The sequence below is a fragment of the Lytechinus variegatus genome, chromosome 3, assembly GCF_018143015.1.
Source record: "Lytechinus variegatus isolate NC3 chromosome 3, Lvar_3.0, whole genome shotgun sequence".
NCBI classification, from domain to species: Eukaryota; Metazoa; Echinodermata; class Echinoidea; order Temnopleuroida; family Toxopneustidae; genus Lytechinus; species Lytechinus variegatus.
In genome coordinates, this window is record NC_054742.1 from 33872001 (window position 1) to 33898677 (window position 26677).

General features: G+C 36.8%; 1 protein-coding gene across 1 annotated transcript in view; it reads right to left on the minus strand.

Moving 5' to 3' along the window:
* Positions 1-23695, minus strand: part of LOC121410837 (ATP-dependent RNA helicase dhx29-like) — a 47433-nt gene extending 23738 nt beyond the window's left edge. Inside the window, exons 1-7 of the mRNA XM_041603156.1 lie at positions 23552-23695; positions 6109-6185; positions 4294-4407; positions 3191-3320; positions 1678-1814; positions 1077-1211; positions 246-372 (exon numbers count right to left, since the gene is read on the minus strand). Of these exons, the coding sequence (XP_041459090.1) occupies positions 246-372; positions 1077-1211; positions 1678-1814; positions 3191-3320; positions 4294-4407; positions 6109-6185; positions 23552-23630 (799 nt within the window). The 5' untranslated portion in view covers positions 23631-23695. The remainder of the gene's footprint in view (positions 1-245; positions 373-1076; positions 1212-1677; positions 1815-3190; positions 3321-4293; positions 4408-6108; positions 6186-23551) is intronic.
* Between the last annotated feature and the right edge of the window lie 2982 nt (positions 23696-26677).

The following is a 26677-nucleotide window of genomic DNA, read 5'->3' on the forward strand; positions in this document are numbered from 1 at the left end:
ACATGATCAATGAACTCACTTCCAAACACTTCAACCAAAATTAACTGGCATATAGGCCAACATACATGTATCTCATTCAATAATTGAACTAAAGATGATCTACCCATCAAATCTGAGCATTGAACTTTAATAAAATCTAGATTATTATTAATGAAAAAGACTTCACATAAAAGAGCCAAATACTGAAATGTAATTTGTACTGCATGGTATTCCACGTGTGTGTATAATTCATACTATTTACTTACTTTGCAAAAAGTTTTGAATCATTTGACTCGCTTCTTTCTTCTTCTTTTTATCACCATTCATCTTGGCTTCAGTAGCCCGCATTTGAGTCTCAGATACTAAAGCTTTGAGTTCTTTGTAGTACTCATTCTGTCAAAAGTACAAAAGATTCATCTATCTCAATTATTTGTCTTGGATTAACAATAAAACAGTGCAAGATAATGTAACACTGTGAAATTTAGTTATGATTGCATGCATGTAATTTCAAAAAATCAAACAATGTAATCAGTATTAATATAATGATCCATAGCTGGATGAAAAAAACTGGGCCTTTTGGGTGTAGCGGGGTTGGATTGAAAGTACTTTAACCTAAACAAAGCTGGAGGGGACTCGAAGAAGTTCAAGAATATGATAAGTCTGCAATGTACTTCCACTGTGATGTTTACTTAACACCTATATAAAGCCCTGATATTAAGTCATATCAAGACATCTAAATTTGCCATTCCTTGAAACGTGGTTCTGAACTAACACATAATTTCACAAAAAAAAGTTCGACCAATAATACTTTCAAAAGCGACTTCAACTAGAATTTCATTAGATATTGAGTTTTAAGTAAATCCTTCTCAATGATTAATGCATTTGCTTTTACTAATCTAAATAAAAAACTGAGTATTCTTTCTGCTATGGTTAATAATAATCAATATTAAAATGAAACACAGACATTATAGTGCTTAATTTGGTAGGAATACATAGAGGGATGGCCGATCACTTATTGATTCTGAGCCTATGGATAATTCTAATCCCATCATGTACACAATGAAGTGTAATAGTAAATAGACAAAGCTAATACGTACTGGCTCCCTTTTCCAGGAATCCGGCTGTCCATCATTTTTTAGACCACCATCATTATCATCATCACTGCTAATCTCTGCATATCGCTGTAGAGTCCATTCCTTACTTGATGTGCTCTGCTGGGTGTTACCAACTTTCTGAGGTAAGCAATTGGATGTTTTAAGAACCAAATATATTAATATACAACACTGGAAACTGGTAGGTTAAACAAAGCTGAAATTAATGATAATGGGGTCTTGAATATCAAATTCTTGTTAAGCATGATACTCACAGTAATACTTTTCTTTGGGGGAACTGATAATTCACTGTGGTATCTTAAAAATATTAGGAATTATGTCAGATATGTTGATCAATGAAATTCAATTTACAACATCCCTTATGTAAATACTGAATGAAAGACAGACTGGAATCCTCACTGGGAAAATGGAGACTAGAGTATGAGTACATTGTCTCAAGACAATGTGATGTAACTGCAGTGTGATCAAAAAAGTCACTGTTTCATTAAAGTAGGAAATAATGCTAATGTTATTATTAGGAATAATAGTAACAGTCTGCCAACTGCTTCAAAAGAGCTTTCAACATATTTACATACTGTTTGCATACTTTCTCTTTATTTTTATGTCCAGATGTTTTGCTCCCTTTCTTCTCCTTTCCTTCATCCTCTGGAATAAATTTAGCTCTGTCCTTCTTCTTTGCTTCATCTTGGACATATTTTTCTGTGAATCCACTTGGTAGCTGATCTGATTTCAAAACAATATTGGATGGCTCAGACTGGAATACCAGAAAAATTCTAAGAGTTTGGGCAAATATTCCATGAATCGCAGAAGAGTGGGATATTGGCCCTAACGAGTGGATTATTTCTGGTATTCCATGAAATAAAGCAATGTAATTGCTATCAATTATCCCACCCCTCCCCCCCCCCAAAAAAAAAAGGGGGAGAAATTTAATTGAACAAGTCATATTACTTATCACATTATGGCATCATCACTTCATTAGGGTCAATTTTGTTGTTGACATGCGATTTACAAGTATTTCATTATGACGTTATGAGTGTCAATGTGCTCTGTGCTGCGCATTGCATTACTTTCATTGTTGTACGCGTTGTATATTGCATGCATTAACGGATGCGCAGTAGACTGTTGAATACGGTCTCATATTCAATGAAAAATTTTGTACAGGAGTCTATGGGATATTTGTCGGATTTTAGTCCTTTTTAGGGATATGCTCTGATACCAGTACAGCACATGCAACAGATGCAGACCAAAATAACCATTTTTAATGCATCGCTGAAACACTCTATATAGAAGACAATAGAGAATATTGATCACTGTTATTAACGCAGTGTAGTTACTGCTAATTTAAACATTTTAAAATATAGCATGATTCTTGAGTATAAATCTGAAGACTCTCTGGTCTGTGCAGGAGAAATCACTGTTTATAGATGCATGATATCCTTTACATTTGACCACTTCCAATCAAAATCTGATCAGACCAGCACATCTGCATACACAAGCCAAGTCTGAAGTTGATTTGTTGAATGGAAGAGTTGATGCTACAACACTTAATATTCAGACATTAAATTGCACCACAATTCTGCACACCTCACCCGTGCCGAAATGCCTGTACGCAATGCCCTCATGTGTGCTCCTAAGGGCGTTTCCGCATGCATGTAATGAGTGAAAATGCGTTCCTGCACCGACGCGACATAATTACCTGAATAGCCTTTGACTTTGGCAGAGTGATCACTAAATGCATATTAGATCATTGTCACAGAAACCCCAAATGCCGAAATGTATTTCAATACATATCTGTTTAGAACATTATACACCCACATCAAGAAACAAAGTATATTTGAAAGGCTAAATTTCATGTGGTATACTGTAATAGCAACATATCATTTACGAATCATTCCCCTTTTCAACTCAATAAATGTTCAATATTCTTCATCAGAGTTGAAGTGATCATGTTTTATTACGCTGTATATGACTGTTTTCTTCATAACTTGTAACTACAATGTGAATGAAAATTCAATGGTGGTTAGCTATGTACCAAAAGCCATTAGTCTAATATGAAATATATCAAAACCTTGGAACTCTCAACGTTCAAAGTATCTTACCATCTGTGAGATTAAGACAAAGCCAATCCAAAGCAGAGTGAAGATCACCACCATAGCTGACTGTACTTCGCATGGAATCACATATCTGATTGTGCTTGAAACCCACATCTTCAAGGGCATTGTATAAATCCTAAAGAGATTCCATAAAAAGATACACAGATCAACTTGAGGACACCACACAGGAACCAAAAAAAATACATTCCAGTATACACTAGAATAGTAGAATGTATGGTAATAAAGCAAACTTTCTCATCATCAAATTAAGGGATTCCTCTTCAGACATGTAACATGAAAATGTGACAAATATCAGCTTTAACAATGACAGTCCATACATATTTCCATGCACAGTGTGAAGACTTACTAGAGAAATGTAATTAATTTCTGATCTCTTTGATGATTCCATAATCCTTAGATCATCGTAATTAACAGTTCTCTATCACTTTCACCATGGTTTTTTTTCCACAATGAAATCTCATGACCAAGACCTTAAATTTGTATCTTTTAAAAAAAATCAGCAGTAACTGTGTCCAAGAAGCAATTATGATCTGCCTTACAAGTACTACTAATCTAAATAAAACGCAGATCCAATTATTGGCAAGCGTACTGCAAAATTGATTGATCCAAAAAAGCCCTGGACAGTGAAATATCAGAGTATACAAATAATGCATATAAGTGCATGCATGCAGGGCCGAACAATGAACGATGTGCTAGAAGAGCCAATGGATAAACCACACTGAGGTCCGCAGGACCGAGTGCCGTATATCCATTTGGCAGATTGAGCACAGAGTTCATTATTTAGGTCCTCCATGCACAAGAATGTGTGCATTGTTTGTTTTATACAACCCCTCTCCTCCCCCATGTTACCGAGTTGCCCCGAATGCTATATTTGATCTAAATTCTAGATAATTCCAGACCTCGTACTATCCTGCACTCTGACGTCAGACTGCAGGATAGTACCTTTGATATGACGTCAGAGTGCAGGATAGTGTATTTTGGATGCAATAGTGCGATTCCCTGAATATCATGTGATCCGATTTGGACCAATCAGATTACAGAAAATTCATGGGAGTTGTATAATAGATGCCTCAATACATGTATCTTACCGTGAGTTTCTTGTTGGTGAGTCTGCCAGACACAGAGCTACCACTGTCATTGGCTTCTTTGTACTTCAAGATCTCACTTATAATAACACTCTCCTCATCTGCTGGAAGAATAACCTACAAGTAAATAATGACAGATCTATGCATAATAATTGCTAAATGTAAGCAAAACTTGCAAACCTACTTCAATTAACTTTGTTGTCTGATATTTAATTGAGTTATGAAGTTCGATTTATTCACTGCCACATTGTAATTTCTGTAAACATGTATATTCAGCTCTTGAGTAGCGTACAATTTCTATTTGAAATAAAACCACCAACACCACTACCACTAATGCTACCACTACAACTTCTTTCATTTATTTTTTTCAGAATGGAGAAAACTAAATGGACTTCTTTTATAACCCGTCACATTAATGGTTTTAAACAAAAGCAATAATTAAAGGACAAGTCCACCCCAACAAAAACTTGATTTGAATAAAAAGAGAAAAATTCAACAAGCATAACACTGAAAATTTCATCAAAATCGGATGTAAAATAAGAAAGTTATGGCATTTTAAAGTTTCGCTTATTTTCAACAAAATAGTTATATGAACGAGCCAGTTACATCCAAATGAGAGAGTTGATGACATCACTCACTCACTATTTCTTTTGTATTTTATTATATGAAATATGAAATACTTTTATTTTCTCGTCATTGTCATGTGAAATGAAGTTTCATTCCTCCCTGAACACATGGAATTCCATTATTTTAACATTTTGTGCTTCAGGCAAGGAGGTCCTAATCGTCAAATTCGTAAAAATTGAAATATTGTATAATTCAAACAATAAAAAACAAAAGAAATAGTGAGTGAGTGACATCATCGACTCTCTCATTTGGATGTAACTGGCTCGTTCATATAACTATTTTGTTGAAAATAGGCAAAAGTTTGAAATGTCAAAACTTTCTTATTTTACATCCGATTTTGATGAAATTTTCAGCATTGTGCTTGTCTGATTTTTCTATATTGATTCAACTCAACATTTTTCTGAGGTGGACTTGACCTTGAACAATGAATATGACTTTTATCGTGGTGCATTGAAAGCAACAAAGCAAGTGTAAGTCTGGAGAATCAATAAAGTTACATAAATCATAACTTAGGCTACATGCACACAATTGAATAAGTGTGACAAAAATCATATATTTTGATTTGAGCCTAATACATCCTGTACCGATATAACATTTAACATGTCATTGCATTCAATCGCCATTGCACAGATGAAATGCACCATCTCCACTGCAAATGGAGCATTCCTTCCATGTGACAATTGCATCTAACAAGGTACCGTAGTGCCAAATATAGATCAGTGCCTTGCCTTGGTTTCCAACCACTAACCCTTATTAGATCAAGAGTGAAGTGAACTACCCACTAAATCACAACAATAATTTAAAAAGAACAATGGATTTTCAAATGAGCGCAGATGGAATTTCTACCTCTGCTATATTATCATTGTACAACAGATTTTTGAAATAAACTATGGCATTTCTAGCCCCTCAATCATTTTGTGGATTATTGTAAGAACACGATACGTGTACGTGTATATGGATGTATACACCCTATTTGATCACTGACCTCGATACCCCCAAAATATTCAGATTATCATTACTCCTACAAAATAAATGAATACTTAGATCAAGTTTGAGATATATCCACCACACAGTTTTTATTCATTAAAGGAATGAAATCTAAAATGGAAGGCAGATAACCCACAAACAAATGACTACTGCAACAACCTATTGGAATATGATATGCTATAATGATAGGGAGAAAAAATTTACCTTTTTTACCGATCTGCCATTTACATCATCTGAAGCAGAGGCCCCTCTTGTTGAGTCAAAAGCATATTTCTTTGGAACTAAAAAATGACATTAAAAACAAGCGAAACACTGAAATATAAACAATGATATCTTATGCCTTTTTCACACAGTGCACGATGTGCACTTTCTGTACATTTAATGTTTCAATATGGATACTCGCCTATCAAAAACGTATATCGCCGCTTAAAAGTTCATCAAATATTTGGATGCATAAATGATCAAAATTTTGTGATGGTAAGTGGAAAATGTTTCCAAACAAGGATACCTAGTCTTTCTGTTACTATACACAATAAAAAAGGTAAGTCCCCCCCCCTTAAACAAACATCAATAATTTCCGAACCAATGCGAGTTTTTAATATATTTTTACATGAGCGTGTAGGTAATTTTATAAGCTACCCCCTGAGTAAATGTTATGGACATATTTTACGTCATGCTTCAGTGAGCACCATCAGAAGGCAAAAATGTCACTTTGCAAAAGTCACAAGCCAAATATCGTGACTTTGATTCCATTTTATTGGAACTAATTCCACATTCTCATCATGAAAAATAGTCAGAAGGCTTGTAAAATGTACTTTCTACAAGATGATGCAACTTTTTAGCTAAATTTCACGGTTGAATAAACACAAGTCCAAATTTGCTATGATTGGATTTTTTACACATTTCTATCAATAACAAGTGGAATGCCTCTGGCCGTCTCACCTGCATCACGCGGTTCAATATAGCAGCAGTGCTGACTTTGAATACTACTCTAACTCGCACAAGATGTTCAGTGATACATGGTTACTCTTATGTCCACTTTTTATGAACTAGACCAATAAACTTACAGAGATATGATGGTTATTCAACAAAAAAACCCAACATGGCCAAAGTTCATTGACCTTACATGACCTTTGACCTTAATCATGTGACCTGAAACTTGAACAGGATGTTCAGTGATACTTGATTACTCTTATGTACATGTACAAGTTTCATGAATCAGATCCATAAACTTTCAAAGTTATGATGGTAATTCAACAGATACACCCAATTCGGCCAAAGTTCATTGACCTTTGACCTTGGTCATGTGACTTGAAACGCGCACAGGATGTTCAGTGATACTTGATTACTCTAATGTCCAAGTTTAATTAACTAGACCAATAAACTTTCATTGACCCTAAATGACCTTTGACCTTGGTCATGTGATGTGAAACTCATGCAGGATGTTCAGTGATACTTGATTAACCTTATGTCCAAGTTTCATGAACTAGGTCCATATATTTTCTAAGTTATGATGACATTTCAAAAACTTAACCTCAGGTTAAGATTTCGATGTTGAATCCTCCAACATGGTCTAAGTTCAATGACCCTAAATGACCTTTGACCTTGGTCATGTGACATGAAACTCTAATAGGATGTTCAGTAATACTTGATTAACCTTATGGCCAAGTTTTATTAACTAGGTCTATATACTTTCTAAGTTATGACGTCATTTCAAAAACTTAATCTCAGGTTAAGATTTGATGTTGACGCTGCCGCCGTCGGAAAAGCGGCGCCTATAGTCTCACTTTGCTTCGCAGATGAGACAAAAATGATAGAATATGATTACAGATATTTTGGGGAAGTGTTTCTTCAACAGTATTCATCGTTTCACGGTTCAATGAACATTTATTGAAAACAAAAAATATGATTTTCAAATATCATAGGCAAGTATTGTTTCATTTTGGTAACTAAAAATGATCTTTTCTCAACTTTTTTGTTGTGTTCATGACCAATATACATGCTTCAATGATTCAAAGTAATGCTGTAACCGATTTTTATTCCAATTCCCGATCCGATCTGATTTTCCCCTTTTTTCTACATTTTTCCGAACTCTGATTTTTGACCAGTGGGGAAAAAATCGGATCGGAAAAACCAAAACGTAACAAGACAAAAAAAAAACATGTGGCGACATGTTTGCCGTCAAAATGCGCTGGTGATTTGTTTTGATCTCAGACAAAAGCGGTGGAAGGAAAAGAAGATAAAGGGGAAGAAAATTATGATTTGTTTTTATCTCCGATATTAACGGAAAGGCAGGTGGAGAAGAAGATTATGATTTGTTTTGATCTCCGACATAATCGGGGAAGAACAAAACGATGATGATGATAATTGGTGATAATTTGTTTTGATCTCCGACAAAAATGGAGGAAGAAAAACAACGAAAAGACGATATGTTTTGATCTTAAGCGGAGGCAAATAAGATTTAGTTGAACACGCTGACATGCGCGGTAATATTTACGACTATCTGACTATACGTCCTCTAAGAGTTTACGATTACCTCCGCCATCACTACGATGTTGTAGAGAAGGTGAATATCATCTTTAACAACTTTGGATAATAGTGCGTCTTTTTCGGGAGGTCATGCGACCTTTATGAGTTTACGATTACCTCCGCCATCACTACGATGTTGTAGAGAAGGTGAATATCATGGTAAACAACTCTGGATAATAATGCGTCTTTTTCGGGAGGTCATGCGACCTTTAAGAGTCTACGATTACCTCCGCCATCACTACGATGTTGTAGAGAAGGTGAATATCATGGTAAACAACTTTGGATAGTAGTGCGTCCTTTTCGGTAAGTAATGCGACCTCTAAAAGTTCACGACGGACGCCGCCATCACCACGATGTTGTAGAGAAGAGGCCAATCGTTGATCGGCGGTAGTGTCGCGCGCTGGAACGTCATTATCTTATTTTCCTTCCTCCGATTATGTCGGAGATCAAAACAACTCATCATCTTCTTCCTCCGCTTTTGTCGGAGATCAAAACAAATTCTGCCATCAGTGTAGCGTGCCGCATTTGTCCACGCGCCGGCCACATACAAATTTTAATGTATTTTTTTGTTTTTGAATATCTTCCGATCCGATATCCGAACCGATTCCGATTTTAGGAGCAAAACTTCCGAACCGAACTCCGATCCCGTAATTGCTCTAACTTACAACATTAATTCAAAGGCGTTTAATTAAACATTCACGCTTGAATGAACATGTGGAATGTGATTGGCTCTTTTTACGTTATTGGAAAATATGCAATTTGTAACTAATGCTGTAACCGATTTTTATTCCAATTGCCGATCCGATCCGATTTCCCCCTTTTTTCCGAACTCCGATTTTTGACCAGTGGGGAAAAAATCGGATAGGAAAAACCAAAACATAAGACAACAACAAAAAAACACGTGGCGACATGTTTGCCGTCGAAATGCGCTGGTGATTTGTTTTGATCTCAGACAAAAGCGGTGGAAGGAAAAGAAGATAAAGGGGAAGAAAATTATGATTTGTTTTTATCTCCGATATTAGCGGAAAGGCAGGTGGAGAAGAAGATTATGATTTGTTTTGATCTCCGACATAATCGGGGAAGAACAAAACGATGATGATGATGATAATTTGTTTTGATCTCCGACAAAAATGGAGGAAGAAAAACAACGAAAAGACGATATGTTTTGATCTTAAGCGGAGGCAAATAAGATTTAGTTGAACACGCTGACATGCGCGGTAATATTTACGACTATCTGACTATACGTCCTCTAAGAGTTTACGATTACCTCCGCCATCACTACGATGTTGTAGAGAAGGTGAATATCACGGTAAACAACTCTGGATAATAATGCGTCCTTTTCGGGAGGTCATGCGACCTTTAAGAGTTTACGATTACCTCCGCCATCACTACGATGTTGTAGAGAAGGTGAATATCACGGTAAACAACTCTTAATAATAATGCGTCTTTTTCGGTAAGTAATGCGGCCTCTAAAAGTTCACGACGGACTCCGCCATCACCACGATGTTGTAGAGAAGAGGCCTATCGTTGATCGGCGGTAGTGTCGCGCGCTGGAACGTCATTATCTTATTTTCCTTCCTCCGATTATGTCGGAGATCAAAACAACTCATCATCTTCTTCCTCCGCTTTTGTCGGAGATCAAAACAAATACTGCCATCAGTGTAGCGTGCCGCATTTGTCCACGCGCCGGCCACATACAAATTTTAATGTATTTTTTTGTTTTTGAATATCTTCCGATCCGATATCCGAACCGATTCCGATTTTAGGAGCCAAACTTCCGAACCGAACTCCGATCCCGTAATGGCTCTAACTTACAACATTATTTGTAACTATGGATATCTGTCACAAACCTCCTTGCATAGTTCATTTGATTTGATTTTTATGAAAATCCTGATGTTTAATGCATCAGTGAGCACACAATACTAAAAAATTATGCAAATGAGAAGAAAGTTCAAGGCCTTGGCCCCACACTGTGTCGTATCGAATGGTTATTACGGTGTGGGCGCCTTTTGGATAGTGTTACTCTGAAGCCATGTGCGGAGTTTCATGAAATAACTGTTGGCAGAAGTAACAAAAAACGTCCATGAAACAAACTCTCATTTCATATTTGTTAAAATTTTGACTTCCTCTCTCAAACACTTTTGTACATTATGGGTGCACATGTTTAAGAATAAGTAACCCCTTATTCGATATGGTGGAACTTTTTTTTAAGGCTGTCTTTAGCAATGTCGTTTGGCAGTAATGTTTATCAACCTATGGGCAAAATCCTGTGCAAAAATGAATTCGATTTGTTTATTTATGGATGAGTGAGCACGCATCAAAGTGGGAAAAATGGTATTTTCAATGTCACAGACTCATCTTAAAGGGTAATAAAGTGAATATTGGGGGTAAATGCGGTTTGAAATGTGACTTTAATTGCTGTTGTTTTTATCATCCATCATTTCTATCACCACACCCTTTCCGAGCTTAAAACATTTTCATGGTTGAGCGAGCACATTCAAAAACTTACATGTAGGAATGAATACTTTTTTATACTGCATAAATGTATTCTTTTCCTCCATTTAAAAATTCTGGAACCACCACCGATTGTCCATACATTCAACTGATCCTGAGAAATTGTTAGGAAAAGAATACATCCCCCGATTATAGGCCCTCCCCCATTTAAAAATTCTGGAACCACCACCGATTGTCCATACATTCAACTGATCCTGAGAAATTGTTAGGAAAAGAATACAATCGGGGGAGCCACCAACATTTTCCAATTTTAACATGATCTAACAAGTTGTAGAGGATACTACCACAAACCCCTATGATGATACGTCACAATACAGGGGCCGCAGAACAGTTTTCAAAGTGGGGGGAGGACTGAGCCAAAAGTGAGGAGGGGGCTGACTATGCAAAAAATCACAATTGTATGGTCATTTTTACATTTTTGTGCATGCTTTTGGAAAAAAGTTGGAGGCTGAAGCCCCCCCCCCCCCGCTTCCACAGCCCCTGCAATACATTGTGCTCACTCAACCATGAACATACGATATCAAAATCTGGTCTGAAGTGGTTGAATGGTGGATAGTAAAACAGCATAACACCATAAAAGTCACCTAAAAACAACTTTTGCCCAACTTTGTATTTGAACAAACTGAAAAACGACTCTTGTGACTTTTAAAAATGGTCATTTTTAATTCAATCTTTAATTACTCATGCATGACTCAACCGATCGATCTCATTTTTCCCCAGGAGTTGCGTAATGTGTAGAAAACCACCTGTGAAATATCATATCTCAAAATAATTTGGTTCAAAAGTTACATCAATTTGATTTAGGGGGGACTTACTTTTTTTGTTGTGTATATTTATCTACAAAATATTTTTTTAAATGAACCGATTCTATCAACACGCAGGCCAGATATAAGAGTCACAAACTACCATTGTTACCGCCCGTCGAGCTGTCCAGTTCGGTGGGCTGGGTGATTGGAGCGGTCAATCTGCATTCTTTCTTAAGGTATTAATTCAATAACCTTGTTTTTGTTTCTCTCTTCATATTACGATGAAGGTTGATTTATACAGTGCGTATCAAAAAAAAGTTTACACTTAGAAAAAATCCTGTAAAATTATATATTTGTAATATCCTGACGATTTCTCCACATTTTAGCATTGGTACAGATCCATTTAAGCAAGTGATGATAAAACTGTCGAAAAATATTTCCGCTTGAGTGAGCACCAATTACTTTTGAAAAGTTGGTGAAAAATGATTTGCGCAGAACTTTGAAATAGTTATGCGAATAAAAGTAGACCTTAATCATGAAGAACACGTGGAAATTAGCTAGTAAAATTGATTTGAGGATATCTTTTACCTTTTTAAACTTGTTTCCTTGCCCAAAACAGTTCGAAGAGTGCATTGCGCCCCACCCCACTCCCCCACACACCGAATCCATCGTGACGATATTTGCTTTACACTGAGCTGTGATTTACATGAAATGGCTTAGGCTTGATTTTCATTTTTTTAATCATTGCCAAGCTTTGGAAAAGTGTGGAGAAACAAGTATTAAATGAAAAATGAAATGTAAACCAACTTTAAATGATAAAAACTTAGTAAAAAATGCTGGAGATGTCTGATATAAAATTTGTTCAGATTCAGTTATGTCCTCAGATCTAGCTGGCAAAAAAGGGGTAAAGGTTGTGCTTACTAGGTGTTGAAATTTCAAATTTGGGCGGCAAAATTGTTACAAAATGCTTGAATGTATCCATTTTATTTCAATTGGCTAAAAGTGCTAAGGAAATTTATGAGAAATGATTCGCAGGGTTAGTTTGATTTCGCCCTTTCCACTTGATACAGCATGAAAACAAGCATTTCTGCGCAAACAGATTTCTGCGAGCTTTACAAAAATGGACAGTGCTCACTCAAGTGTAACATTCTGTCAAAACTTTTACTTTCATTGGATAGATGAGACCCAAACCCATAATTATATGTGAAAAAATTACCCACATGTTGTATATTTTTTAATTCCCAGGGCTTTTTCAAAGTGTAAACTTTTTTTTGATACGCACTGTATAGAAGTGCTGTAATTACATGTTTAAATTTATTGCTATTATTCCATGTAGGCACCAGCCAATGTGAAGAATCGGTCAGAATTTTCAATTCTTTTAGGTGCTCCCAGGCATTGATTACATTTCTTTTGTAATGTAAGTTTTCTCGCCTAGAAATGAAATAAATAAATAGCGAGTCGCTCATGCTGGATTGAACTGGATCTGTAATTGTTGGTTACAATAATATTGTGCCTTTTTCTGAAAATTTCTGTCAACCGTAGATTATTATTCTGATATTGGTTTTAATACATACATTTTGTCAAAAAAAAATTGATTTTCCTCCCAAGGAGGAAAATCATTTGGAAACTGGATTTGCTTTTGACAGTGGAATATCAATGTTGAGGGTTTTTTTTATTAAAATGCAAAATCTATGGTGTTTATTTTTTTTCTTTTTTAGAAAAAGCTTTTTAATCATGTGTCATTCTTTGGAGACTGGATTGCTTTAGAAAGGGGAATATCATAAATGTTGACTTTTGAATTAAAATGCAAAAAAATGTTGTTTAATTTTTTCACTCTTGTAAGAAATAACATGAAAACTCAGAGGAAAGAATATTTCATTTTGACATATCTTATCGATTTTTATATTTTTTCCCTTTTTTTTCGTGAGGGGTGCAGGTGGGGGGGTTGTGTTTATAACTGGAAAATCAGGATGGGATTTGTACAAGTTTTTGTGTCACTTTTGTTTCTCTTGTTTTGAGTGTTTGTTTGGATCTTTGATGTCTGTTTTTGTTGTTGTTTATAGATTTGATACCTGTGAGTTTTTCTGTTGTTTTGTTTTGTTTTGAAAGAAATACATGTAGACCACTCTTTTCTTTTCTTTTGTCTTCAACTAATAATTTGGTACCTTTCAGGTTTATCAATGGGGATATTGGCGAGTTTGGATTGTGGAGTTCTTTCCACAAAATCTTGCTAATTTTGTTGTTTTGTTTCATAATAGTATGAAAGTATATGTGCAGCGATTTCACTCTACAATCTGAATTTATTCATTTTTCTTTAAAAAAAAAGAGAGAGCTCAAACTGGGCCTTCAATTTGTAATATGTTATTGTAAACAAATCAAAGAATGCATTGAAAACTGATAAAATATATTAAAGCTTAATTTTTATGTATCCTTCTTGATACTTGTAATGAATTGCATATTATGCTACATTTACATGTAACACTCAGCTGCTCATCCCTCCTAACAAAATTGTAATCAAATGCCCAGGGTCTCTTAAAATCAAAAGCTACATATTATACATGTATAACAAATTGTTGAAACAATAAAATACATAAGATATTGGTGAAACAATCAAATACATCAGAAAATAGAACACTTGTGTTTTTATACCACACAAAGTAAAAAAGGAATGATAATTTTCATATGTCAAAAAAAACCTTTACATGTATACAACACTAAAGTCTGTCCGTCTTCAAGATGGAGAGTCAACCTGTCCGAAACGTCGAGTCTCTCTACTACTCATCATCTCTACTACTCGCCGACTCAAGCCAGCATCTCCTCATCACGACATCAGCTCTACTACTCAAGCTGTTCTCACTCAACATTCCTTCTGGTTTACAGTCCTTTTCAGTACTACTTTCAAGAAAGAATACTCTACTCTCAAATCTCCACTTTCTTGCCTATTCATTTCTTCTCTTCTTCTATCCACATGGTGTACCGTAATACACCTATCAATTGTAAGACGCACCCCTCGACCCCCGGGGATGGTGCGTCACTTGTCAGATGTGAGTCGGATTTTCATGTACCATGACGCACCTGTGTGTCTCGACTGTGACGGACCTTTTCTTACGATGACTGTGCCTGGACGAAAAAATATGACGCACCAGTGCTGGATTTTGACTGACCATCGACTGTCTCTATGACGCACTCCGTCAAGTAAATCTCCGCGGAGTAAATCTCCGCGGGCACGAACGTGCCGCTGTAATGTACGTACATCTCTCGCGAAGGAACCTTGCAAAGTACTATGGAATAATACCCATTCAGGGGGCGAATGCACGAGAGGGTCTTTGAAAGGACTGTCTTTGGTATCGCATTTTAATCATGAACTACCGTATTTGCCGGCGTCTATAGTATAGGCAGCACTATTTTTTTATGAGAAAAAGAAGCAAAGTAGGTAGGGCTGGGACTAAAACCCGGGTACCCGGGTCCCGCCCGGAAGCGTCGGGTACCCGGGTAGAAAAATCAATACCCGATACCCGAAAATTGCTCACCAGTATAACGTACATTTGATTTGTATAGCGTAGTGTAAGACATGATTGTAAACTCATCACAAAAGTACACAAGTCTCATTCTGAATCTCACCAATTACCCTCGAAATATCCTTAAATATACTAGTTTTTCAAGTGATGACGATGTGACTGAGATCGTTCAATCGTCGCCATGTTTCTTTTGCAGCGCAGTGACGTCATCCAGCCACTGCGACGCAAGCCAATTTATGAATGAAAATATAGTAAGCATGCGCATTGCAAGCCTCGGCCCCACGCAGTATTCCGTCAAAAAAAGTCTGCAATACTGTGTCACCTCGTACCAAAATCGACCTATAATTCCACTTTCCTTTATTTCATATGGATTATGAAAGGTATTCTCAGAGGATCTGTTTTCTCACCGATACCACACAAGTAAGCAAATTTTATTACTTCTTGCTTTTCCGTCAAAATCTTACGAAGTAGCGTCGATGTTGCATCGTGTTTGTGAGTTTGTAGAATCTACCGCTACGTGAACAAAGTCAATTGATTTCCGGGTTTCGGAGCAAACGAGGCGCCAGCCAATCACGTTCTTGATACCATTTTCAGTTTATCATAAACCGAAAATGGTAACACGATCGTGATTGGCTGGCGCATTCGACGCTCCGAAACCCGGAAATCAATTGACTTTGTTCACGTAGCGATAGATTCTAGAAATTCACGAACACGATGTAATATCGACGCTACTTCGTAAGATTTTGACGGAAAAGCAAGAAGTAATAAAAATTTGCTTACCAGTGCGGTATCGGTGGGAAAACGGATCCTCTGAGAATACCTTTCATAATTCATATGAAATAAAGGAAAGTGGAATTCTAGGTCGATTTTGGTACGAGGTGACACAGTATTGCAGACTTTTTTTGACGGAATACTGCGTGGGGCTGAGGCTTGCAATGCGCATGCTTACTATATTTTCATTCATAAATTGGCTTGCGTCGCAGTGGCTGGATGACGTCACCTATGGGGTTTTTCCACCAGTCATATTTCGAGCGACATGATTTTCGGGTACCCGGGTACCCGCCCGAAAATTACCACGGGTACCCGAAAAGAAAAAAACCCGAAAGTCCCAGGCCTAAAAGTCGGGGTGCGGCCTATACGTGACGATAGTCAAAAGCCGTGTCCCGCGAACGCTGAATACCGTGATGTTGCCAGTACTAGGTCCGAGCTGAATAAAATCCCCAAATGGCACTCGAAAAATCCCCAAATTGGAACCTAAATCCCCAAATTATTTAAATCACAATAATTTATGAAAAAGTGAGGATATTTATCATGGTTATTGCCCCAAATTAGTTGATGTGTTCATACAACACACAGCAGATTTTTTTCTTTTTTTAGGTTTCGATTCAAAGTAGATTGGCAACCCCACCATTTACCGCATATTTTCAACCAATGAAGTTCAATGTAAAATGAATTCATCGGTTGAATTGCGGATGATCTACATATTTTAGCATAAGAGAGTGATATATCTCATGTATTTTAGCATCATATTACTGAAAAATAACGAATCGGTGCTTTTCATCAAAACCTTCAAAAATCCCCTAAACTGCATGAAAAATCCCCAAATTTCTTTTAATCCCAAATAATTTTTTTCATCCCCAAAGGCTTCTCAAAATCCCCAAATATTGAAAATTTGGGGATGGAGATCCCCAGATGGCACGTATGCGTACGTTTGGGACTACAGTGACGCTTCCATTGTAATGGTAGTTAAAACAGCGCGTTTATAGGATGAAATAGTAAAAAGCATGACTTAACTAAGAAAACATTTCAGTACCGGTACGTGATAACTTACTTTTCAAATTAAATTCTATTTAGGTCTAAATTTGTTTCCATATAACGTAGCAGAGCTCAGAGACCGTGCAACTCAAGCGATCTGACTCTGTCTGGGGGTCTGGGGCCGGCATTCCCCGGCAATAGCATGTGTAATAGTACGTTTGCAATATGTATTGGTAGACTTATGACAACAACCCATCTAATTGAAATGAATGTCATTACTATTTATGAAATTATGTGGAACATTGATTTAACATGTTATCATTTTTATCTTCCTTGCAGGAGCCAGGAAGATTAGCAGCACCTCGCTCTACATTTTTAAATTTATTTTTACATCGTCATCGATCGTAATGGAAAATAAAATGAAAATATTTACCTTTTGATCTTTTCTTTTGTTTTGCATCTCCAAGTCTCATCGGCCAATAAATAATAATAAAAACCTACCTTGCGATGTGTGCTGTGGTCTGCTGCGGGAAATGGCGGTAGTGGTGATGATTGGCTGGTTGGTTGTGAATACAAATATTTTGGATGAATTATGTGATGATAATGCAAATGGTGACAATAATGATATTGTGTCAACGAATTGCCATAAAATGATAATTAAAGTTACAACATTGAGATGAGTGATTTAGATTTTTACTGGTTAGGCATTATGGATTATTATGATGGCGACGAGGATGATGATGATAGAGCACGTTTATGTTGACAATAGTAAATGATGATAGTATACACGATTTTTTTTGCGACGATAAAGATGACACGGTGATACACGAAGTTTGCATGTAATTTAATATTCTATTGCAGGTGGAAAAATAGCGTAAGTATTAAAAAGAATCATGCCGCCTTCAATATTTTCCCGCTGAAAGAGACCGAGGGAACATGACAAGGTATGTCAATTACAATTGCTTTGTGCGTGAATTAATAACGGTCTTTTTCAAGGCCACGTAAACTTCCAAGAAAGAATCAGTGTTCATCTCCGGGGGGGGGGGCACTTCCATTCATGAGTTGATACCATGCGCGACCATGGGGTTTCGAAAAGCACCCTAAACACCGTAATTTCCATGTTCTGAAAATGCACCCCTTAACAAGTATTGGCGTGTGAAACCCTACCCTTAACAAGTATTGGAAACAAACGATACTCTTGGCAAATATTCCCTGAAATGAACCCTTAAACAATTAAGTACAGGAATGTTTTATTGTTACGGGTTCTTTGGTCGTCGGCTTTACCTAATGTACGACCCCACCTCCTACACCTCGCGCAAATCAGACTCTATCTAAACACGAAGTGTTGGGGCAAAAAGGATATCCTTTACAAAGCATTTTAATTTTGTTTTATCATCCCCGCAAATTCGACCCTAAACACGTATTTTTCCTAGCGAAATAGATACCCTTTTTCCTTATTTTTGTGTTTTTGACACCCTTATCACGTTACGTACGTAACGTGCCCTATCGTGAAAAAGACATCCTTTTTACGTTTTTTTTTTGGTCGCGCATGGTATCCACTCGTCAATGTAAGTGGCCCCCCGGGGTTCATCTTTTTTATTCATAGGCGGGGGGCAGGTCCCCCAAAAAATTGAGATGGGGGACGATCCCCCTAAATTTTTAGTTGATAACTTTTTTTTTGCTTGTCAATTTTGTTTCCTGCATCCCCCTCCCCTAAATTCTGGTGGACCCCCCCTAAAATGTCTCTTGTCCCCCCCCCCTAAAATTTAGGTTGATGACCTTTTTTTTTTGCTTGTGAAATTATTTTACTTACATTTGTCCATCACTAAGGTAGACCCCCTCTAATTCTTTGGGCTTCCGCCGCCAATGTCTTTATTTCACTTGGTCTTTACCTCTCTCTCACTCGTTATTTATTCAATTCAATTCAATTCTGGTTTTATTGTGAAAATGGTACATGACAAAAGTCCGAAGACTCATATTATCATATTTACAAAGTAAAGATGTACAAGTAAAGATGTACATGTATATTATTAAAAGATTACATCACAATTCTAGTGCTTGACAAATAATCAACAAATAAAGCCAGAGAAAATAATTTGGACAATCTCAAAAAAAGATTATTGATTGAAATTATAACATTGTAAAACTATCATCGTCAAAATCACATCAGCAAAGTTGCAAGTATTAAAAGCATATATAAATTAAGTTACACTTTTAAAATATCATATTTAAAACAAGAAAAATATGTACATGATATAAAAAATTGTAAATAGCAAGACAAATTAAATAATATATAAGCCTATAAAAATATAAACCAAATCAATGTTGTGAATAATTGCAATTTCCAATTAGTTTGAGCCTTGTATGACAGTCATAAAACAAAAGCGAAATAAATACGATGTTACAATAAATTGGTATGAACTTCTGGAATTAACCATGTGATATGCTGTAGATAGTACACCACCAGTCACAATCCCTTGACCACCCGTTTACCATGTTTACCTGCCTAAACCAGAGAACAGCAAATTCAGTGCAATGAATCCAATGTTCTCCGGCCGAAACAGGCAAATAGGTAGTCAAAGAAATGTGACTGGTACAGTATATGCTTTATAGTAAAAAATAAATAAATAAATGAACCAAAAAATCATTGAAGTTGGGCAGAATTACATATCGAATAGTCGTATTACATGTAGGTGGAACTCAAGTAAGTAAAAAAAAGAACATTGGAATAAAAAGGTGACAAACATAAAATTACATTATATTACAGAGTTCAACAATTGCACAAAGTGGGGGATTGGCGACTGTTGGTATCTTTTTGTTCTAGTCTGAGGAATCTCAAGATGATGTGCATTTCTTATGGAAAGACCAGTTCTAACCCTACGGGTTTCAGGCAAGAAGTGGTGATGTCGTTTCGATTTTAGCAACGAGCGTGCAAATCCTTCAAGAAGTTCACTCCGTCTGTCTTTAAGAGATGACACATTCATACTTTGTAGAAGTTCAATGTATGTCAAGACATTTGGCCAGGCAATGATACGCAGAGCCCTCTTCTGAACCCACTCAATGCTAGCGGATTGTTGGCAGGTAATGCTAAATGCCCAAACGGGCACGGCAAACTCAATCAATGGCATGTCAGTACATCTTGTAGATTATTTATCTCATGTGACATCACCGACTTCAATAAAAAAAAAAAAACATTGAAACACTGCCCGTGCTTGCGTATTTATTTAAAGGACAAGTCCACCCCCAAAAAAAACTTTGATTTGAATAAAAAGAGAAAAATTCAACAAGCATAACACTGAAAATTTCATCAAAATCGGATGTAAAATAAGAAAGTTAATATGACATTTCAAAGTTTCGCTTCATTTCACAAAAAAGTTATATGAACAGCCAGCTACATCCAAATGAGAGAGTCCATGATGTTATTCACTCACTATTTCTTTTGTTTTTTATTGTTTGAAATATGAAATATTTTTATTTTCTCGTCATTGTCATGTGAAATGAAGTTTCATTCCTCCCCGAACACGTGGAATTCCATTATTTTAACATTTTGTGTTTCAGGCAAGGAAGTCCTAATCGTCAAATTCGTAAAAATTGAAATATTGTATAATTCAAACAATACAAAACAAAAGAAATAATGAGTGAGTGACATCATCAACTCTCTCATTTGGATGTAACTGGCTCGTTCATATAACTGTTTTGTTAAAAATAAGTGAAACTTTGAAATGTCATAACTTTCTTATTTTACATCCAATTTTGATGAAATCTTCAGCATTGTGCTTGTCTGATTTTTCTCTATTGATTCAAATCAACATTTTCTGAGGTGGACATGACCTTCAACTTTATTTGTATGAAAAGAAGACGTTAATTGAAAGAAATAAAATATATTCGCCGAGCTTGTTAACCGTCGCAGCGCTTGTTTATCTCCGCCACTCTTGTTTACCTCCGCAGCGCTTGTTTACCTCCGCAGCTCTTGTTTTCATCCGCAGCGCTTGATTACCTCGATCGGCCGTTTCTTCACGTCGATGGTGGATTATTTTCCTTGCGTCGCCTTCCGAAAAAGATGAAACAGTAAGAAGAATTACAGCATGCGTGTTTATTATTTCCCATTCCGCGGCGATTGTTGAACAATTTTCCAACCAAGATTTTTTCCGACTTCGCCGGGTATTCTGTCATGCATTTTTTTTTCAAAGATGATTCGCAAAATGGGGGTGGGGCCTTTACGCCGGCAAATACGGTATTATTAAGCAACGGTTTTTGTTCACCAACAAATTAATAAAATATGTTGGCAGGCATTAAAAAAAAAACCAATGTCCTACGGCGCATCATAAATCCGCAACACGAAAGACGTCCTTTGCAAAGAACACCCCCCCCAAGATAATCAGTTTTTGATCTGAGAGGAATGACGTACGAGACGCGCGCTGCAAGAAAAACTTGTTTTTCATCCTAAGCCATCGTGCGGGCTTGCGGGCTGGATATATAAAAATGGATCTAAAGAAAAGTGAAATAACTTCTTATGCAAGGTGACAGAAAATTCAAGACAAGATTTTAATCCAAGGATGAGCATCCCGATGAGCATGCAGGGTTTAAATACAAACGCCCGACGACGTGAGTAAAGTGCGCGGACAGAGCCGTTCGTACTTCGTACCATGCTGAGGCTTTATGACGCACCCCGGTAAAATGACTGACTATGACGCACCTATTCTCCATGCTCTGACTGACCAATTGCCTCCATGACGGTACCGAGTCACTAATTTGTTGGTAAATGACCCATCCATGACGCACCATTCCCGGGGGTCGAGGGGTGCGTCTTACAATTGATAGGTGTATAAACCACATCAGCAATTCGTACATGCCACCATGTAACCCAGGGAGCTCACCGTGTATTTACCCATACTCACAGGACAAGGGTAGATTATGGTCAAAATAACTAGCAAGATAAATTGTGAAAACAGAAATTATGCACTTACCACGATTATATGGATGAAGGTCTAACGAGTGGTAGAATCCTGACATCGATGCACAGACTGAAACCTCAAAAAACCGACAAGTTCTCTCCTCTCCCCAGTCTCGATCGGCCGTTTTTGTTGTGAATCATAACAAAATGGTAGATGGAGACTGGGGTAGGAGAAAACTTTTTTTTGACGTTCCAGTCTAGCAATGTCAGGGGCCGATTGCACAAAAGGGTCTTTCCAAGGACCGTCTTTCTTGTCGCCCATCTTTTATGATACACTATAATAAGCAGGGTGTTTCTGAAATTTATGATAAAGAATAAGATTCGTTAGCTTGCTTTTAAATAAGGCAGTGTATACAGCCACACGCGTGTGTCTTTACCATCCAGCCACACGCGTGTGGTTATATCCAGAACACCTATCTGTGGATACCGCCACACGCCGCCAGTAATAACAGTAAAACACGTACGGTATGTAGGTCTGACCGTCTATATCACGATAAAAATAACCTCATTTCTTCATTAAATTCTTACATTTTAAACCCCTTTGTTGATATCCTTAGATCGTTTCAATTTCATTCTCACCGTCTTCTCTCCTTGCTTTTCTTGTCTTGTTACAAACGGTCGTCTGTTTAACAGCAAATTCTCTTTTTCTACTTGTGTCAATTCTGGCTTCCTTCGCGGTGGCAGACCCATACAGCGTTAGCGCAGCGACATACACAGTTTGGGTTTCGTACGTACGCACGTACGCGCACATAGCCTAGAGTCAGTAGAGAATCGACACAAGTAGAAAAAGTGTGGAAATTTGCTATTTAACAGGCGGCCTTTTGTAACAAGACAAGAAAAGCAAGGAAAGAAGACGGTGAGAATGAAATTGAAACGATTTAAAGAAATCAAAGGGGTTTAGAATGTAAGAATTTAATGAAGAAATGAAGTTATTTTGATCGTGATATAGACGGTCAGACCTACATACGTGTTTTACTGTTATAACTGGCGGCGTGTGGCGGTATCCACAGATAGGTGTTCTGGATATAACCACACGCGTGTGGCTGGATGGTAAAGACACACGCGTGTGGCTGTATACACTGCCTTTAAATAAAATTTTATACAATTTCATGATATATTACATCATCTTATAAACAAATATTTTGTTTATTTGAACGGACGAATGAAATATGTTTGCAGATGATTTATTTAAAATGCGTATCACATGGTGCATCATAAAAGATGGGCGACACGAAAGACGGTCCTCATGGTCCTTGCAAAGAAAGACCCTTTCGTGTAATCGGCCCCTGGATTCTACCACTCGCGACTCGTTAGACCTACATCCATTATAATCGTAGTAAGTGCATAATTTCTGTTTTCATAATTTATCTTGCTAGTTATTTTGACCATAATCTACCCTTGTCCCGTGAGTATGGGTAAATACACGGTAAGCTCCTGTCCTGAGCGCCGGACGCGGACGTGGACCGCTTCGCGGTCCGGCGCTCCCTGGGTTAGCCACCACCCGTGCAAACTTGAATCAAAGACAAAGACAGACAAAGTCAAAGATCTCCCTGGGCTGGCCTCTATTCGTCACAGGCACAGCACGGAATTATGTCTGAAGTTCACTGAATATAAATAAGGAGATCACTTACCTTTACAATCACCTGTATTTCCCTTTGCTATACTCTCTGTTGAAATTGGCCGACTTATATTCTTCTTTTTCTTTCCCATTTTTTATTTTTAATCACACAATATAGGCGCTACCACAAATTGTTGTATGGTAAGCTAGCTCCGACTAATGACGGTCGAACTAGATTCTATTTTGATATGGACAATGCACGAAACAGCTTTAAAAACTTGTCTTTAAATGAAAGGAAAGTTTCTGTCATTTTTTATGATAACAAAATGTGTATCTATTGAAATTCACCGAGTATCCTACAGCTGGGCTTGAAGTTTTTCACCTTAATTCATTTGGCGCAGTTGGCATTACATAAGTTCGGCGCACCCCCCCCCTCGTTACTTCCGTGCTCCCCCCCCCCCTGTAAAAAAGGGGGCAAAAGGTATTTTTTGTCAGAGTAGCAAAAAAAAACATTAGCTAAAATATAGGCCATAATAAATTTACATAAAGACAAGTTTTGTGACAAATGCATCAATAATTCGAAAAGTTATAGAATCCTATTTTTTAATTTGTGATGTCAATTTATGCGAGCAGCTTCGTATATCGGACGTGCAGTTGTAGACTGTAGTAAAAAAAAATAATAATCCGAATAAAATTTGATTTTCTAAAAAAAAAAGACCCACGAAAATTACGTTATATTGTCTTCAACAGCATTTCACCCATGCATGCTCCTGATAGAGACAAATGCCGGAAATGTTCATGCTTTGAAAAAAAACCTAACTCCTAAGAATGATGATGGAAGGTTGATTTCCATATCATTTTCCTTCTTTTTTAAGCCAGCAAGACTGTTTAAAGGGATGTTCCGGGCTGAAAATATTCATTTCCTAATACATAGAATAGAGTTCAATGAGCAAAATGCTGAAAATTTCATCAAAATCGGATGACAAATAATAAAGTTATTGAAGTTTAAAGTTTAGCAATATTTTGTGAAAATAGTCGTCATGAATATTCATTAGATGGGTTGATGATTTCACATCCCCAGTTCCCCACTTTCCGTTTTCTTTAAGTTATTACATAAGATCATAATATTTTCATTATTTCATACTTGTTTGAATAATACGTCTCCCTCAAAATGAAATAAATTTCAGCAATAAATATGTAATGCACTATCAGTTGTCAATCCAGTTTTTCTAGTTTTTGGAGGAAAAAATGAATAAACCTGATTTCATACAAGAGAACACGTGGAGATGTGACATCATCAGCCCACCTAATAAATATTCATGACGACCGTTTTTACAAAATATTGCTAAACTTTAAAATTCAATAACTTTGTTATTTGTTATCCGATTTTTGTGAATTCTACTCTATTTATTAAGCTATAAATACTTTCAGCCCGGACCATCCCTTTTAAGTCTTATTCTGAAAAGATTTGGTAAACTTGAACACAATCTTAAATTTTGTCGTATTAAAAAGTGGCTATGTCAATATGCACAGCATTTTGAGAGGCAAAACATGGCATAAGGAGTGACATTTATTAAAAAAAAAATAAAAAGCAATTAGTGAGGTGAGCCAGCAATTTGTTTACCCTTATAAAATAAAGAAAAACAATTCTTGTGATATTATAATATTATAATCACTCCCTTTTCCTTTGCTTTTTTTTTCTTGTTGATGGAAATTATGTTGGCTTAGGGATCATGTCTGATATTTTAAACTAGCGAGACTACGTTATATCCTTTTTTTGTTAATTCGAATATTCAAAATCATGTCGCCATTTCGACCTAAAAAAAAAATTAAGTCGACATCGTCTGATAAATATCGTAACAAGTCGGAAAAAATAGACAATGCGTCGATTATATCAAACTATAGTCGTCAAGTCTTTAATGATTCCATATCCATTGATGACACATGTCTACCTTCATTTAGTCTAAAGCCATTCCGTCCATCTACATTTCGTCTAACAACCCAATTTTGGTCCAGTAACCATTTACTCCAATCATCACTTCGTCTATTACCATTTTGCAAAGTTAACACTTTAGTAGACCAAATTGGATATAAATTGGACCAACTGGTTATCAGACGGAATGACATTAAACTAAATTAAAGTAGACAATGTAGTGAGTGGACAAACTGATAGACCAAATGATAGACGAGTGGCAAGTTGGACGAATTGGCATCAGACGAATTGGAAATAAAGTAGCTAGCACTTGACGGCCGTGTGAACGGAATCCTGTATTATTCAATAGGCCTATACGCATATAGGGCCTAATTTCTGTATTCTACCTTATTTTACTTTGTGGTCCATTTTTATTTATTTTTTCGGGGGGGGGGGGGTGAATTCAGCCCCGGCAATGCCTCATCCTATATAGAATCGGGCTGACTGTAATGACAATATACCTGGTGGTCATGATGTGTCATTTAGACCATTCTATATAGCCATGACTTTTTTTGTATAAAATTTGAAAATAAGGCAGCCGCCTTATAGGAATACTTTAGGGGAAAAGGAGAGAGAAAAAGAAAAAAGTGTGATAGCGCCCCCTGATTAATGTGTCAAAATCTAACCCAAATAATTTTTTTCCTGTCTTTAAAAAAATGAAATGTAAGTTTTGTTTCTCGTTTTGCTCATCACAGCTTAAGATACGGCCGTTAATTACGCCATGGACAATTCCTTTGATTCGATAGGCTGAGAAACACAGTTCTACCACTAGCGTACCTAACGTGGGGGGGGGGCAGACTCGGCCCCCCTGACGAGTCACAACTCACACTCCCTGTCCCCCCCCCCGACGAGTCACATGATCCATGCCCCCCCCCTTTGAGAAGCCACATAATTTTTGTAATGTAAAAATCCAATGAAAACAGATATGTATCCCCTCTTTTTAACCTAAAGACCGGCCTTTTCTTTATGATTTTTTTATTGTCAATTTTTTGGCTGGTAATTAAAAAGATGAAGACCTTTTTTAAAAAAAAAATTGCCCCCTCTGGAAAATTCTAGGTACGCCAGTGATAACTACTTGTCCGATAAAACGTCTGACATGTCCTTTCATGATCAGATACGCTCCCCAGGCATGTCTTTTGCAGAAAAAAAAAGTGAAATAGTAATGTTAAAAGAATGAAAAAAGGAAAATCTCAAATACAAAAAAAGAATGAAAATATATTTATAATA